The following is a 13,974-nucleotide window of genomic DNA, read 5'->3' as shown; positions in this document are numbered from 1 at the left end:
AGAGACTGCAAACATAAAAAAATACCTTCCTTTCTCTCTCTCAGGCTCCCTCCCTCTGGAATAAATATATGCCATAACGGTTGCTCCAGGATTTGTTTTCCTCAGGTATCTACGCATTTATCTCTTCTCTAGACTAAGTAGGACTAATCTGCTTATTCTCGTCTCCTCTGACCTCATTTCTAATAATTTGTGGCGTTGTTCCCCGTTCCCTGCTCCTCCCTGAGAACGCAGTATTTCTGCTGAAAACCAGGAAAGCGTACTGCTCTTTCGCATCCGCTGAATAAACAAAAAATGACAATGTGACGCAGCTGTTAGCATTAAGCTACTAATTAGACTCTGAAAAACACCTTCCATATTCCACGGTCGGTAAAGAGGGATGAACATTCACTTACTGCATTTCCAGCTTCGGCAGCCAGCCGGGCGGCGTATCTGGCAATCAGCCTGTGCTCCTCGTCCAGCCTGCCGGGGCTGTCCAGGACACTGCCGGGGAAAAGCCAAAACACCCCGTCAATACCCGCCGCCTCTAGAGATTACTCACACCGGGGGAGGACAGGGGAAAGGATGCATTATTGCAAAGAGACAGTGATGGGAAAGGAAGAGTCGCACTGGAAATAATCGAGACCGTTCCCTTTCTCATTCCGCTTCCAAAGCGGGGACTGCTCTCGAGACTTTCTGCCTAGTAGCATTTTCTCCAGGATTCATATATTCCAGTTTTAAATGAGTAAAATCATTTGTTTTCAACAATCCATAAACACGTATCATTAGGAACAGATTTCAGTTGTTTCTGAGGAGCTTTTCTGCAAACGCTTTTGGTTTACTCAAGGTAAAAAGGGGCGAAGAGCTGAATGACGGAGGAGAAAAGCTCTGTCCTCAGGAGATGGAGGATGCCAAGTGCCCAAGTCAGGACCATTTCCAGCAGGAGGAGCGGGGGGAACCACGCTGACCTGAGAAGAAGGGACCCTGTCACCGAACATCATCAACTTAAACGCAAACGGTACTCTGTAAGTCAGCCTGACTTACACCTGACTTACTACCACCTTACAACACCCAAACGTACAGAACGTGGTAATTTGAGACTTGGTCCTTCACGCCTCAGCTAGCAGAGGATGAAGCAGCTGCAGCTGCCTCTCGCCGCCCCACGCAGGCTGCCGCCGTCTTGGAAATGTTGCCGAAAGAGGTATTAAAAATATTTCCCATCATCAGCAACAGTGAGAGAAGAAAGGGACATTGAATCCTGAAACAGGAGAAGCAGGGACAGCAAATGGGAGAGATGCCCAAGGCCAGGGAGCTCTTCCTCACATTTAACACGAGCATCGTCCCCTCTGATTAATTAATGATTAACTTGATGAACGCAGTCTGGTAGCCCAGTTAGGGCCCAGAGTGCTGAACCAGTTTCCACCATTCACAACTAATCGTCTTTTTAGGTAGAAACACACAGGGGGACAACCGATAATTTTCAGGCTGTGTTAACTGAAACCAGTCAACGCTGAGATCTATCACCCGCTCAGCGTCGGTGGCACGGTGGCCTGGCCACAGAGAAAGCAGGGGAAAGCCAAACCAAAGAGCAACTTTGTCAGTCAACATCCAGCCGAACTATTCCATAGTCGCTTGTTGTCTTGCGCACAGATGTCCCACCACGGCCTCCCTTTGAAAGGGCAGCCACCGAATCAGCGACATAAACCAAACCATTATTCACCGAAACAACCGGGGCTAAGGTGGAAATGAGCCATGTGCTTCACGCTGCAACGCAGCCTTCCCGACGCTACCCCTGATGCTCCGGGCGGGACCCGCAGGCAGCGGGCTGGCTGCCGCGAATAACCGCGCCGTCCCGTTTGTGTTATTTAAATTTCACAGATTTACGTTTACCTTATTTAAAGAACCAAATCTATATTGCATACGTTATGTTTATTTAAAAATGTAGATTTAATTTCTTTCTTGCAACGCCGAATTGAACAACTTGATCTCTTTTAAGACTCTGAAAGCCTGCCGGATGAGGTGTTTGAGACGGCATAGAAACTTTAGACTGAACTGAACAGGGGTACGACTACACTTGACACGGCTGGGTCTACGATGAGTATAAACTGCGCTGCTATGCCTCTGCGTTCGGCCTGCTGGATTAGGACCTGAAGATATTCAACTGAGCAGTGCGAAGGAAGGAGCTGGCGAAAGGTGAGCTAAACCAGCGGGAAAACAGATTTAAGAGAAGAAAAACCAGAGTCTTTACACCAGGCCTGACGAACTTCTCGCACGCCATCATGCTAATTCGTTTTCTCATTTGTTTTCTACTGAAGGAGAACAATCTTTCCCACCCCACTTTCTGAATCTGATATTGGTTTTGTTTAGCTTTCCTCTGCAGTTTTGTCTGTACAAGGCTTTTTTCTGCTTTTATAGGAAGGCCGACCATTCCATCCCTTCTGCCCTTTCCATGATCTGGTATCTCCTAATACCTCTCCCAGCTCCTGGAACGATCGCCTCTTCTTATCTAAGTGAATTAGAAAATAGTTACTTACTATTAGAAATACTATTAGAAATAGTATTACTACTATTATAATAATAATATTACTACTATTATAATACTATTACTACTATTAGAAATACTATTAGAATATTAGAATACTATTAGAAATACTATTAGAAAATAGTTACTTACTTTCTTGAAGTAATTAAAAAAAAAAAAAACTTTTGCATTTGCTTTTAGGAATATTTTGCAGGTGGAGGGAAGTACATCTCCTGGCCCACCTCCACATTCTCTACTGTAAAACAGTTTGAAGAAACGAACCACTACTGCAGCCTACAGCTCTCTTGGATTAACAGAGAGGGCATTAAACACAACCTACAAAATACCACAGAATTCTTTACATCACTTCACGAAGGAAAGCTCACTTCTTTGTAGCTTTAATTTCTGTGGAGACATTGCAAAGGATTCCTAGCCTGAAAGCCGGTCCTTGCCAGGAGTCCTGCGGAGCTCCCCGCCCTTTGGGGCGGCAGCAGCGCCGCAAGCGGTGAACCTTCCCCCTGCCCAGACGAGTCCCATGGCACCCAGGGCTCCGGTGCGGAAAGGGCCCCGAGCGGCAGCCAGACACGAACCAGAGGACAGCAGCTCAAGAACAGGAAAAGCAGCAAAGGGGAGGAATAAGCCTGGCTTAAGCCCGGAGCTCAGAAGGGAGGAGGGTATGTGAGCGAGAGTTCAGAGATTTTTACAGCAGCAGAATTTCGGAAAGGTAAAATTATCGATTTCCCTATCTTTCAGGCCCTGGCCCAGGCTGCCCAGGGAAGTGGCTGAGTTCCCATCCCTGGAGGTATTTCAAAGAAGGGCAGACGTGGTGCTGAGGGCCATGGTTTAGTGGTGGCCTTGGCAGTGCTGGGTTAACGGTTGGACTTGATGATCTCAAGGGTCTTTTCCAACCTTAACGATTCTATGATTCTATGATTAAAAATACCGTGCCGGGTGCTTTGGTCTATTTTGACAACATCGTGCCACTCACAGAGCACTGATTAGTCAATCCGTGAGCTCTCCCGCCTCTCCCTTTGGAGATGCAGGCGATAGCTGGCAGATGGATAACCCAGCTGGAGGGGTCTGGCCAGCGCAGGCTTCGACGCGCCCAAGGAAGCGGCACCCTCGGGACAGCCCGCGTCTGCCGCAGAGGCACCGAGACAACGGGACAGAATCAGACTGATGGGAGCCACGGAACACGAGCGCCCGGAGGGGCGACAGGGAGGGTGAAGCGATGCTGATTTTTAGGTGTCAATGGAAACGGTTGAGACAATGCGATAAACGCGTAGGGAAGCACTGCGTCTGCAGTCACTTTGATCTGACCCAAACGTGCGCGGGCACTGGAAGGGATGTGCGCAGCCTCTGCCCTCCACTGCTGTGCTGGCAGCAGCGTCGGGGCGCCGTGACGAGCCAGCGAAGGAAATTGAGTTGGCTTAAGGCTGGCCTGACAAAACAATAACTTGTTTTCTGCCAGGGCAGCTCCCCGAGCCAGCTCAGCAGGCGGCTGCGCAAACGCGGGAGGTAACGCAAAGGCGAGAGCGCGGGCACCGGCAGGATGAACGGGGCGGGGGGGAAAGGGAAAAATCAGCACCTCGCACTTGTGTTGGCTTGAGGCTCTCGTGACGCCATGCCCAGCAAAACGGGGGCAAAGGCAGGCTGTAAAGAGAAAGCCGAGATGCCAGTGCCCTGGTGTCAAACGCTAACACAAAAATGAGCTTGGACAACCAAAGCATTGGCTAGGCGTGGGCGCTCAGTAGGGGATGTAAGAGAAGATGAGATGTCCTGGGGGAAGGTTTGAGATCCTAGGCTCCTTCCAAAACAGCTTAGGAATTCACGATGCTGGGCAGCGGCAGAGGACAGCAAAAGAAGGCATGGCTTACTCTTCCAGCACTGACCCGAAGGGCCACGCGTCCCAGCTGCCAACTGATGGTGAGCCAAGAGTAAGGACCGTGGGGACAGAATATCTTTAAGAAAAGTGACTCCTTCCTTTCTTTCTCCTTTAAAATCAGGAGTGCTGCAGACAACTGCAGTTTCAGAGGCTCAGAAAAAAAGGAAACCAAATCAAACCAGCCAAGCAGCTCACCACCCTTCCATCCACCTCGGTCAACCGACCAAAAGCAACCCATGTAAATCCTGGGGCCAGCTGTCTTCTGCAGGAAATGCAGAATGCAGAATACATAAAAATTACGACACTCCAGGTCGGGCTACTTCATTTTTCTGGTGAAAAGTGGAGCTGAAATAGAGGCTTCGTAGGGACTGGGGAAAAGCAGGCTTGCTGAATGATGGGGAACCTAAGTTATGAATGCTGAGCTTAAGAAATATGTAACAAACAACTGTCCAAGTACTAAAGCACAACTCATCGGCTCCGTAAGCTTTCTAACCGCATGCGGTACGACTTGCCGCGCTCTGCAGCTGCCTTTGCCTGCAGCACATCCCGCAGAGAGGGGATGTTCTAGCATTTCTTTGAAAAGCACTTAACCAATTTGGCTTGCTACCACAATAATACAGCAGGTAAAAAAAAGAAAAATATATTATTGTAAGATAAATGAAGTCCACTGAGCTCTGTTTGCTATACCCCTTATGTAGCTTGGATGGACTTTTTGGTTGGAGGACATCAGTGAATTAAATAATTTTTAATATGATGAAAATCTCAGGGATCCAGCTAGCCATGGCTTAAAGGCTCTCCAAGTTTGGCTGAAAGACCCATGAAAAGATGCTGGGCGATAAAGAGCAAAGGCAAGGATACACAAAACCAGTGACTGGAAGTGGGAGAAAGAGAAGTTCAAATTTGAAGTAGGGCTCTTTTTTAAAAGAGTTAGCACAATTAATCCCTGGGACAGATGGTCGATGAAATGCGTGGCTTCTCCATCATGGCGCTTTCTGAAAGCTGCGCTTTAGAGAAACAAGGTGTTAGGTTCAGCCCAGGGATGAACGGGGGGAATGTCTTAAACTGAAAGAAGGGAGATTCAGACTGGACAGAAGGGAGAAATTGTTTGTGCTGAGGGCGGTGAGGCACTGGCCCAGGTTGCCCAGAGCGGTGGGAGATGCCCCATCCCTGGCCACATTCAAGGCCAGGTTGGACGGGGCTCTGAGCACCCTGGTCTGGGTGAAGATGTCCCTGCCCATGGCAGGGGTGGGACTGGGTGGCCTTTGGAGGTCCCTGCCCACCCAACCTACTCTATGATTATATGAATGGGGTAGGGTAGGGTAGGGTAGGGTAGGGTAGGGTAGGATAGGATAGAACAGAGCAGACTAGACGAGACTCTCTCAGTGGGAAGGGACCTACAACAACCACCTAGCCCAACTGACCGATCACTTCAGGGCTGACCAAAAGTTAAAGTTAAGGGCATTGTCCAAATGCCTGGACACTGGTGTGAGACGACAGAGAAGATGCTCTAATGGTCTCTTCTGGTCCTGAAGTCCATAGTGCCCTGACAGGAGAGGGGCCGTGAGGGGCACAAGAGCAGCAGCTGGGCCAGAAGAGCCACCCTGGACCTCGTCTCCAACAGCAGCCAGGAGCAGATGCAAACAGGAGAAGAGAGGAGAGAAAGCAAGTGCTGGTTATTGCAGGGAGAGCTGTCCGTAAGTGGGATTTACCGTGATCTCGGTCAGTCGGACCGGGATCCTGCCTGCCAGGCCGGCTGAGCGCGCTGAGGAGCTCCACCCAGCCTGCCGGAGCAGAAGGGCGGGCTGGCATCCCAGAGGCTGGGGGTGAAGACCAAAAGAAGTGACAACGCAGCACAGATTTCATCGGTCTCTCTTGCTGCCTTGGAAGATGCTCCCATGCACAACAAAACTAGGATTTCAATTATTTTCTTTGCGTTTGGCTCCTTCTAGGAGTACGCTGCTACTCTGGTAACAGTACCAAGTGATTTTTTTAAATTTAAAGACCTGAAAGACTGGGAACCTCTACCCCAACCGGTTGTAACACGGCAGCTATGAGCTACACACAGTATTTCAATCTGTCATACACTCTTCAAGATGCATTCCTTTGTATCTCCAAATCCTATGATTACAGTAATTGAGTGAAGGGGGGAGTCTGAAATTCCTCGGGTTTTATTGTCTTGTGGACAATATTATGGGCTTTCAGTTCATAGCAGGTGATAGCAGACAACAGTGATTCACTACCAAGAAAAAAATCTGACTTTCCCCGGAGATCCAGCCAGCCAGGATGCGCCTCATCAACACAGCAGCGGAATACAAATTCCTACGTGACAGAGTGATGAAACAGGACTCAAAATATTATTCAGAGGATGACAACATGGATGGAGCAAGGCCTTTACATATAGCATCCAGATCACTAAACCTCCTTTTCCTTTCCAGCCCAGCTCTGGCTCTGTAAAGGGATCATTTCATTAGGTCCAAAAGTGGAATGGGGAAAACCTCCCGGCTATGTCCTGTGATGAACCGGGAGGGCTGCGTTCTGGGGCTTTGGGGTAAAATTTCTCTACGTAGACACAGACATGAAATATAAATGTGCACAAATAGTAAAGCTGAGATAAAAGGAATTAATTCTTCAAAGCATTAAGATTTTTGGAAAGGCACAGAAACAGTCATATTAAGCAGGTCACGGTGGTGGGATGAAAGAGCTTGCTTGTTCAGCCCAGGTAGCACAGGCGGTGACGGGACGGGACATCGGGCCGCGCCGCGTTCGGGTGGGGGGGGTAAAAGCAATAAGGAGAAAGAAGAACAGTTGAGAGTTACAGGACAACGTTGGTGCGAGAACTAATGGGTATGAGCCGGCCGTGAAAAAATTTCAGTGGAAATTAGAGAGTTTCCTTACTGGTGAAAGACGAGATTCCAGAATGGTCATGGAGAGAAAAATTATCTGACCCGTTGACAGATGTTAGATATAGATATATAGATATAGATGTTAGATATAGATATATAGATATAGATGTTAGATATACATATATCTGTTTGTAGATATATCTATATCTATAGATATATAGATAGATGATAGAATTATCTACCCGTTAGATAGATGTTAATCAGTTCGTGTAAGGGACTCTGTAACGCAGTGAGTGCAATCGGGTGGGACTGGACACAAACTGGTCCCTTCCCATCTGATGCCTTCCCCTGCGCGTATTTGTGTGTCCGTGCACGCGTAGGTACTTGTGCATTTTCAGAAGATTTCGGAGAACACTAAATACGTTTCCCTCCATTTGCCAACAGAGGCCAGGCACCTTTGACTGGCCATCGCTGCCCAGAGGACGCAGGGCTGCTGTGCCCGTCCCTGCGCCAGGAACGCTCCCCTAACACTAACCGTGCACCGCGCTGCAGCCGGCTCACGTAGCTTGCTATCAGTGCATGCTCGTCCGCTAATCGGCTGGCAGTATCCGGGTTGCACTGTAACCTAGGAGCAATGGAGGCAAAAGAGAGCAAACAAAACAGAACATAAATACAAAGCAAATAATTAATGAATGTTAACGAAACAAACAGTTAAAAATTAAAACAAACAGATGAGTAATTAAAAATGTAAATATGTTTCTGCAAGTCACATGAAAAGGATACCTTCTGCAGTTAAAGATTAAAACACAGATTAGAGAAACATTTGGGTACCTACATATGCAGCGAATGCAGCTGTGGAGCCTCCCGGAGCCTGCTGCCGCTCTGGCAGAGCGGGGCTGCCCTCGGCAGCACCATCGAAAGCATCGGCCGCCTCCGACGGCAGCAGCGACGCTCCCACCAGGCCGCGCGTCCGCAGGGAGCCACCGGGAAGAGGCGGCCGAGCACGGCCAGAGCCAGCCCGGCCGGGGCCCCGGGGCCTCCAGCCCGGACAGACCTTACCGTCTGCCGGCCAACGGCTCCAAACAGAGCCCAGCCCACGCCGGCGGGCCCTTTTATTACTGTGTCTAAAATAAGAACTGAAAGCGTCCGGTCTCTTCTCTTTCTCTCATAATAATAAACGAAAATACAAGGAAAGTGATAAAAACCTAAAAAATTAGTGGTTGGTATCAACAGAACTACCCTCTAACAGGGATTCATTAAACAACATCATATTTTTTTGTTTTGAGGACTTACAAAACTAAAGCTACTAGCGTTTTGAATATTTCTACGAATAGAGATTGAATGCAAGAAATAGTTATCAGAAGTAACCCCACATAAATAACGATTTGCCTTTATGGTCCAATTAAAACGTGCTGGTTTCTACCACGCCTGCGACAGCAGCATCCCCCAAACCCTGCGAGAATACAACAAAATGGTTCTTTTTTTTTTTTATCCCAGGCCTTGCCCACGGAGGCAGCAGCGTTTTCTTCTCCAGCCCAAGGGAGCGACACGCCAGCCCTGCTACGCTGGCTTTCCTCCGCGTCCACGCGACGCCGGGCCCACGGGCTCCGGTTCTGCTCCTGCACCACGGGAAAGCACCACTCTCGCCTGGGAGACGAAAAGTCCCGGGCAGGTATCAGATCAGATTGTCCCCTAAAAAATGATTCTCGAACATGTATCACTATTATTTTAGCATAATGTGCATTTCTTCCTCTAATACAGGTGTACAAGAAATTCCATTTTTCATTCCTATGTCAGGTATTCAAGCCGCTCTTTCCATTTATAAACGGCAGTTAATTCCCCTCCACACACGGCCAGGAAGTGTTTGTTTCAGAAGCTTTTACAAACATGGCATTTATTGCTTTCAGCATCAATATACTGATCCTATGAAAACAGAATTCGCATTTTTTAGACATACAAACTCTTTTCTTCTCTGTTATGTGCAGCAACATGTCAGAGAAGTCTGCCAGGAGCGGAATAAGACCTTATAAAAAGAGGCAAAATGGAATTACCCACGCCAAGCCCCCAGGCCAGGAGCAACCTTTGTAATAATGGGTTTGTAATAAGAAGGAGACTTAACGTTACCCACTGCACGGAGGAATTTTTAAGCAATCTACGCTTCGTGAAGCCCGACTACCGGCAAGTGCTGAAAAGCTTCAGTTTAGCTATGTTTTATAGCAGGCACGTTGCCGCAACCACAACAATTAAGATTCCAAGACCTTTTTCATTATAACTCGTTACACGTGCCCTCTTGGAAAGGAAAAAGCCCAGCAGAAACGACCACGTTTTTAACTCAAAGCGGGAACAGCTTGAGCAGCGATTAGCATTCCTGGTTTGGGAAGGAAACCCAGAGGTAGGTGGAACACCGTTCCCAGCCGCTATCTGGTTTTTCGCTCCCGCCTGTGAAGGCAGGTCAGCCTGCCTGCGGGCACCCGGCCCCCTCCGGCACCTCGCTCGGCAGCCCCGGGCCCCGGGAAACCAGAGGCTGCAGCAGCGGGGCGCACGCCGCCAAGCCGCCCTCCGCCGGCTGCCGGGACGGCGCCGGGGCAGCAGCGAGCACCTGCACGCGTTTGGCTGCTTCGCTTGTTAGGCGCAGCTACGTGGAACCGTGGAAGGAGTAAGGAGGCGGTCAGGTCAGGTTTTGGGTTACGGGAGAGCTGGAGAAAGAGGGGGGCCGGGGGAAGCCCACTGCTCCTGATAAATCTACCACCGAAAGAAGCAGGTGCATCCCGGGAAGAACTCATCACCGTTTGGCTGGCCGTCTCGGCTACAGCGTACAGATATTTTCCCATCGAGGAGAACATCTAAGTGTAGCGGGCAGGAGAAAGCGCGGGGCTTAGTGGCATTCTGTGGTTGCACCGGTTTATTGTAAAAGCCTTGTAGGTCTGCGCGATGCTAACGTAGAGCAAAAGCAGTACTAAAATCTACAAGGTAGCGTAGGTAATCCTGAACTGCAAAACTCACATAAACACAAGCTTCGCGGTTCAAACAAAAGCATTAAACTCGCATCCGCTGCCCTGGCACCTTCCTGGCCGAACGTGCCGCTCTGTTTGCAAAAGGCAGGCTGCGGCCGTCCCCCGCAGCGCGGCCACCGCGGCAGGGCCGGCGCGTCATCCAGAGCAAGCAGAGTTTAAATTATGCCGACGCGTACCTTTAACTCCCCTTTCCAAAGGGCTTGCCTTTTACTGCATTCAGCTCCTCTGGAAAAGCCTGAGATAACTAAGGACAAGCGCCATTCTTTGTGAACTTTGCCAGTGTAACACCCACCGAATGTCTGCCCAGCAACTAGTGCTCATTCAAAGCAGCTGCAGCACGCGAATTCACAGCTGAGCAGCAGCGTGGCCAGCAAAAAGTAGAAGCAACACATGACTGCTATCGACAGGACGGGAAGAGAAACCACAAACCTACTATGTATACCTCTATCTTAAAAATTTATGTCACATTGGCCTCAGTTAAGATGCAAAATTGCTTGGTACGTCCCTCTGCTTCCCGGTCGCACCCAGCGATGCTCCCCGTTGCACGTAACCAGATCTGCAACGCCACCAGCCTGCCTCCTCCCTTCTCCTACGAAGCGACGGGCATCTCGGTACCACCCCTGCGCCCGAACCGTCCCTGGTCCTTCTGCTGCTGCGTGCCCCGCGCCGCGGGCAGGGAGGTGCTCGAAGGCCACTCACACACTGCAAACACGGAGCGAGGTCTGTGCTGAGCCGGGGATCGCCCAGGCTGAGCCAGGACCACCCGGACTGAGCTGGGGATCGCCCAGGCTGAGCCAGGACCGCCCAGGCTGAGCCGGGGAACGCCTGGGCTGAGCCGGGGATCGCTTTGGCTGAGCCAGGATCACCCGGACTGAGCTGGGGATCGCTTTGGCTGAGCCAGGATCACCCGGACTGAGCTGGGGATGGCCTTGGCTGAGCCAGGATCACCCGGACTGAGCCGGGGATCGCCTTGGCTGAGCCAGGATCACCCAGACTGAGCCAGGGATCGTCTTGGGCTGAGCCGGGATCGCCCTGGGCTGAGCCAGGATTGCCTGGGCTGAGCCGGGATCACCTGGGCTGAGCTGGGGATCACCCTGGGCTGAGCTGGGATTGCCTGGGCTGAGCCGGGATCGCCCTGGGCTGAGCCGGGGATGGCCTGGGCTGAGCCGGGATCACCTGGGCTGAGCTGGGATTGCCTGGGCTGAGCTGGAATCACCGCCTCCCCGCTCCCAGACAGCTTCTCACCTCTCCCCATCGCACCCCAAGGCTGCTGACTCGTCTCCTTCCCTCTCCCCACCTCATCCAGGGATGTCGTACATCATAATTCTGTACCCACTTGCTCTCAGATGTTTAAATGTTTAAATAATCCTCTACCTCTACATTCCTGGTGTTTTGAGGTTTAAGCGTAGTCACTCTGTATTTTGGAAGGCTATTAGATACCCTTGATGAACCAGCATTGTATTAAAAATGTTGTGAGCCATTTCACTTCTTTGGATGAGAGAAAGCCCTGTAATATCTCTGTTCATCCCAGCCCAGCTCCATCCCTCTTCATGGCCCCCGGCTCTTTTCTGAATGCCGTCTCCCGATGCGTGCCTCACCCGGCCCTGCCGCACCACGCAGCCACGGCACGGCTCTGGGTCACCAGCCACCGCGTCACGGCTCCCAGGGACGCTCTCGTAACCGCACGTGTTGATTAGAACAAATTCTCCTCTCTGGCCTTGATAAATGCAGTTCTGACCCTCTCTTCTCTATTCTTTTTTTCCCCAGTGAATCACTTGTACGTCAAAAGGCAATTTTGGAGTAGCCCAAGCCAACTGTGAATTTGGATAGAATTTGCTAAATAATTTTAAGCGAAATGAAAATAACAAAAACTTAGGAATCGCTTCTCCATATTGCTCAAGCCATATCGCTAGTGAACATCACGAGGACATTTAGTCCCCTGTTGAAGCTGTTTCATCTAACACACTTCGATATACTCTTTAAATCAAAGAAAATCAGAACAGCTCTACGGCTTGGTAATTAATTTACGAGAGCCGTGACATGGAAAGGGCCTCCGGAGGTCTCCAGTCCACCCTCTCCTCAACGGGGGATCAAACGGATGAGACAGCAGATGCTTTCCTAAACTGTTCTTAGAAAGTGTACCGCCGTACTGCGCAACCTGCTCTGAAGGGGATCTGCAGAACTTCACAAACCTCTACCTGCCGTTTCCACCACTCCTCTGAGAGCCCCATTGCTGCGAATGGAATCCGGTGCTTCTCCTCCCCGCTCCCCAGGTGGACACCGAGTCCTCTCCCCAAGCCCCTGCCCACGGGGATCGCTGCGAGAGCTCTGCCAAAGCAGAGGACCCCTTCTCTGGAAGGTCAAGCTGTCAACACCATCAGCCGCTTCTGGCCTTGCAATGCGTCTACAGCCTTCTCAGCATCCACCGTCCGAAAGTCAAGACAGCGCATGGGGTGGAAGCCACCGCTACTGAACCGTTGTCTGAGCTGTCCTAGACACGGCGCTCCTGTTCCTACAAACCCCAGGCACGGTGTCCTCTCCTTTTTTGCGGGAATTTCCTTGATTTGCATTCAGCTCCTAACCCGCTCCCACTCCCCAGACACTTCTCAGCAATAGACCCGTCTCGTCAGTCATTCTCTACTTCTTATGCATGCGTTTTATTTTCTTTTCTGTCACTCAAAGCTGTCTTTATTGATCGCGTTGATCTGCAGGACCATTCTGAATTAGAGGCTGGCTCTTTGGAGAATCTCCAGTACCTCCCTTGCGTAGCGTCGGTATGAAAGACGTGTACGTGTGCTCCCCATCTCCTCGTGCACGCTGCCGAGGAATAAGCCGAGTAACGCTGAACTGGGAACAGACCCCGTGGGATCCCACCTGACACGTGCTCCCTCTCTGGTAGGAAAATATTGATATTTTCTTTCTCTGACTGTAATTTTTCAACTGGTGTTGCACCCACATAACAGCAGTTTCAACCAGTCCACGCTTACCTAGTTTATTTATGAAAATACCATATGGGATAGTGTCAAAAGCTTTATGAGTCAATATATTTAAAATTAGTGCCTCCCCCTCCTTCACAAGGCCACCCACCCCAGCAGAACCACCCAATTTCCATTCTCGGACACGATTTGCGCTCGACATAGATGCGTCAGCTATTTTTATTCCCTACCCCCTACGTGGGTGCAGACCGATGGTTTTATAACGTGTTCAGGAATCTGAAGGTATCCCTTCGATTTTCAGACGGGTATTTCAGCAAAAATACTACCTGATACAGCCCGAGAGCAGAGAAACAGCGACGTCGTCTCTTGACACCACGATGCCGTCCCCTCTCCTTGGGTTTTTCTCATGATTGAAATATAATCACGGATGGGTTCCTTGACTGGACCGAAGAGGCCCAGAGCCCGCGGCGCCGGTAGGGCTGAAGGACGGCGGGCCGGGGGCACGGCAGGGCGTGCTGCTGCAGCCGCAGCCGGATTTGCACCTCTCGGAGACTGCCTTTAAAACCTGAACTCTGGGAAAGTTCATCTTTGAAAAAACACCTTTAGAAAGTGACTTCCTATTTATCTGGCACTTTGAGTCATATCTACATCTTCCGAGAAAACGTTTAGACATCTCTCAGGATCACGCCTGGCCCTTGACGTGGTCAGACACGCTGCTGGGGGTTTGGTTCGTTCCGCTTTTAGAGAAAATAATAGATCACTGGTGGAGAAACTCAGAACTACGCTATAACCACACAAT

General features: G+C 50.2%; 1 protein-coding gene across 8 annotated transcripts in view; it reads right to left on the bottom strand.

Annotated features, from left to right (window-relative positions):
• DTNB (dystrobrevin beta) overlaps positions 1-13,974 on the bottom strand; it is a 219,137-nt gene that overhangs the window by 89,737 nt on the left and 115,426 nt on the right. For 7 of the 8 annotated variants that reach the window (XM_082307455.1, XM_082307457.1, XM_082307461.1 and 4 more), the window contains 2 exons: positions 7,761-7,850; positions 393-480 (listed from right to left, as the gene is read on the bottom strand). In XM_082307455.1, the coding sequence (XP_082163581.1) occupies positions 393-480; positions 7,761-7,850 (178 nt within the window). The remainder of the gene's footprint in view (positions 1-392; positions 481-7,760; positions 7,851-13,974) is intronic. The other variant, XM_082307458.1, reaches the window with a different exon arrangement.

Source organism: Platalea leucorodia (genome assembly GCF_965183815.1).
Source record: "Platalea leucorodia genome assembly, chromosome: 3".
In the NCBI taxonomy this organism is placed as follows: domain Eukaryota; kingdom Metazoa; phylum Chordata; class Aves; order Pelecaniformes; family Threskiornithidae; genus Platalea; species Platalea leucorodia.
The sequence above is the reverse complement of the archived record's forward strand: the minus strand, read 5'-3'. Positions and strand labels throughout refer to the sequence as shown.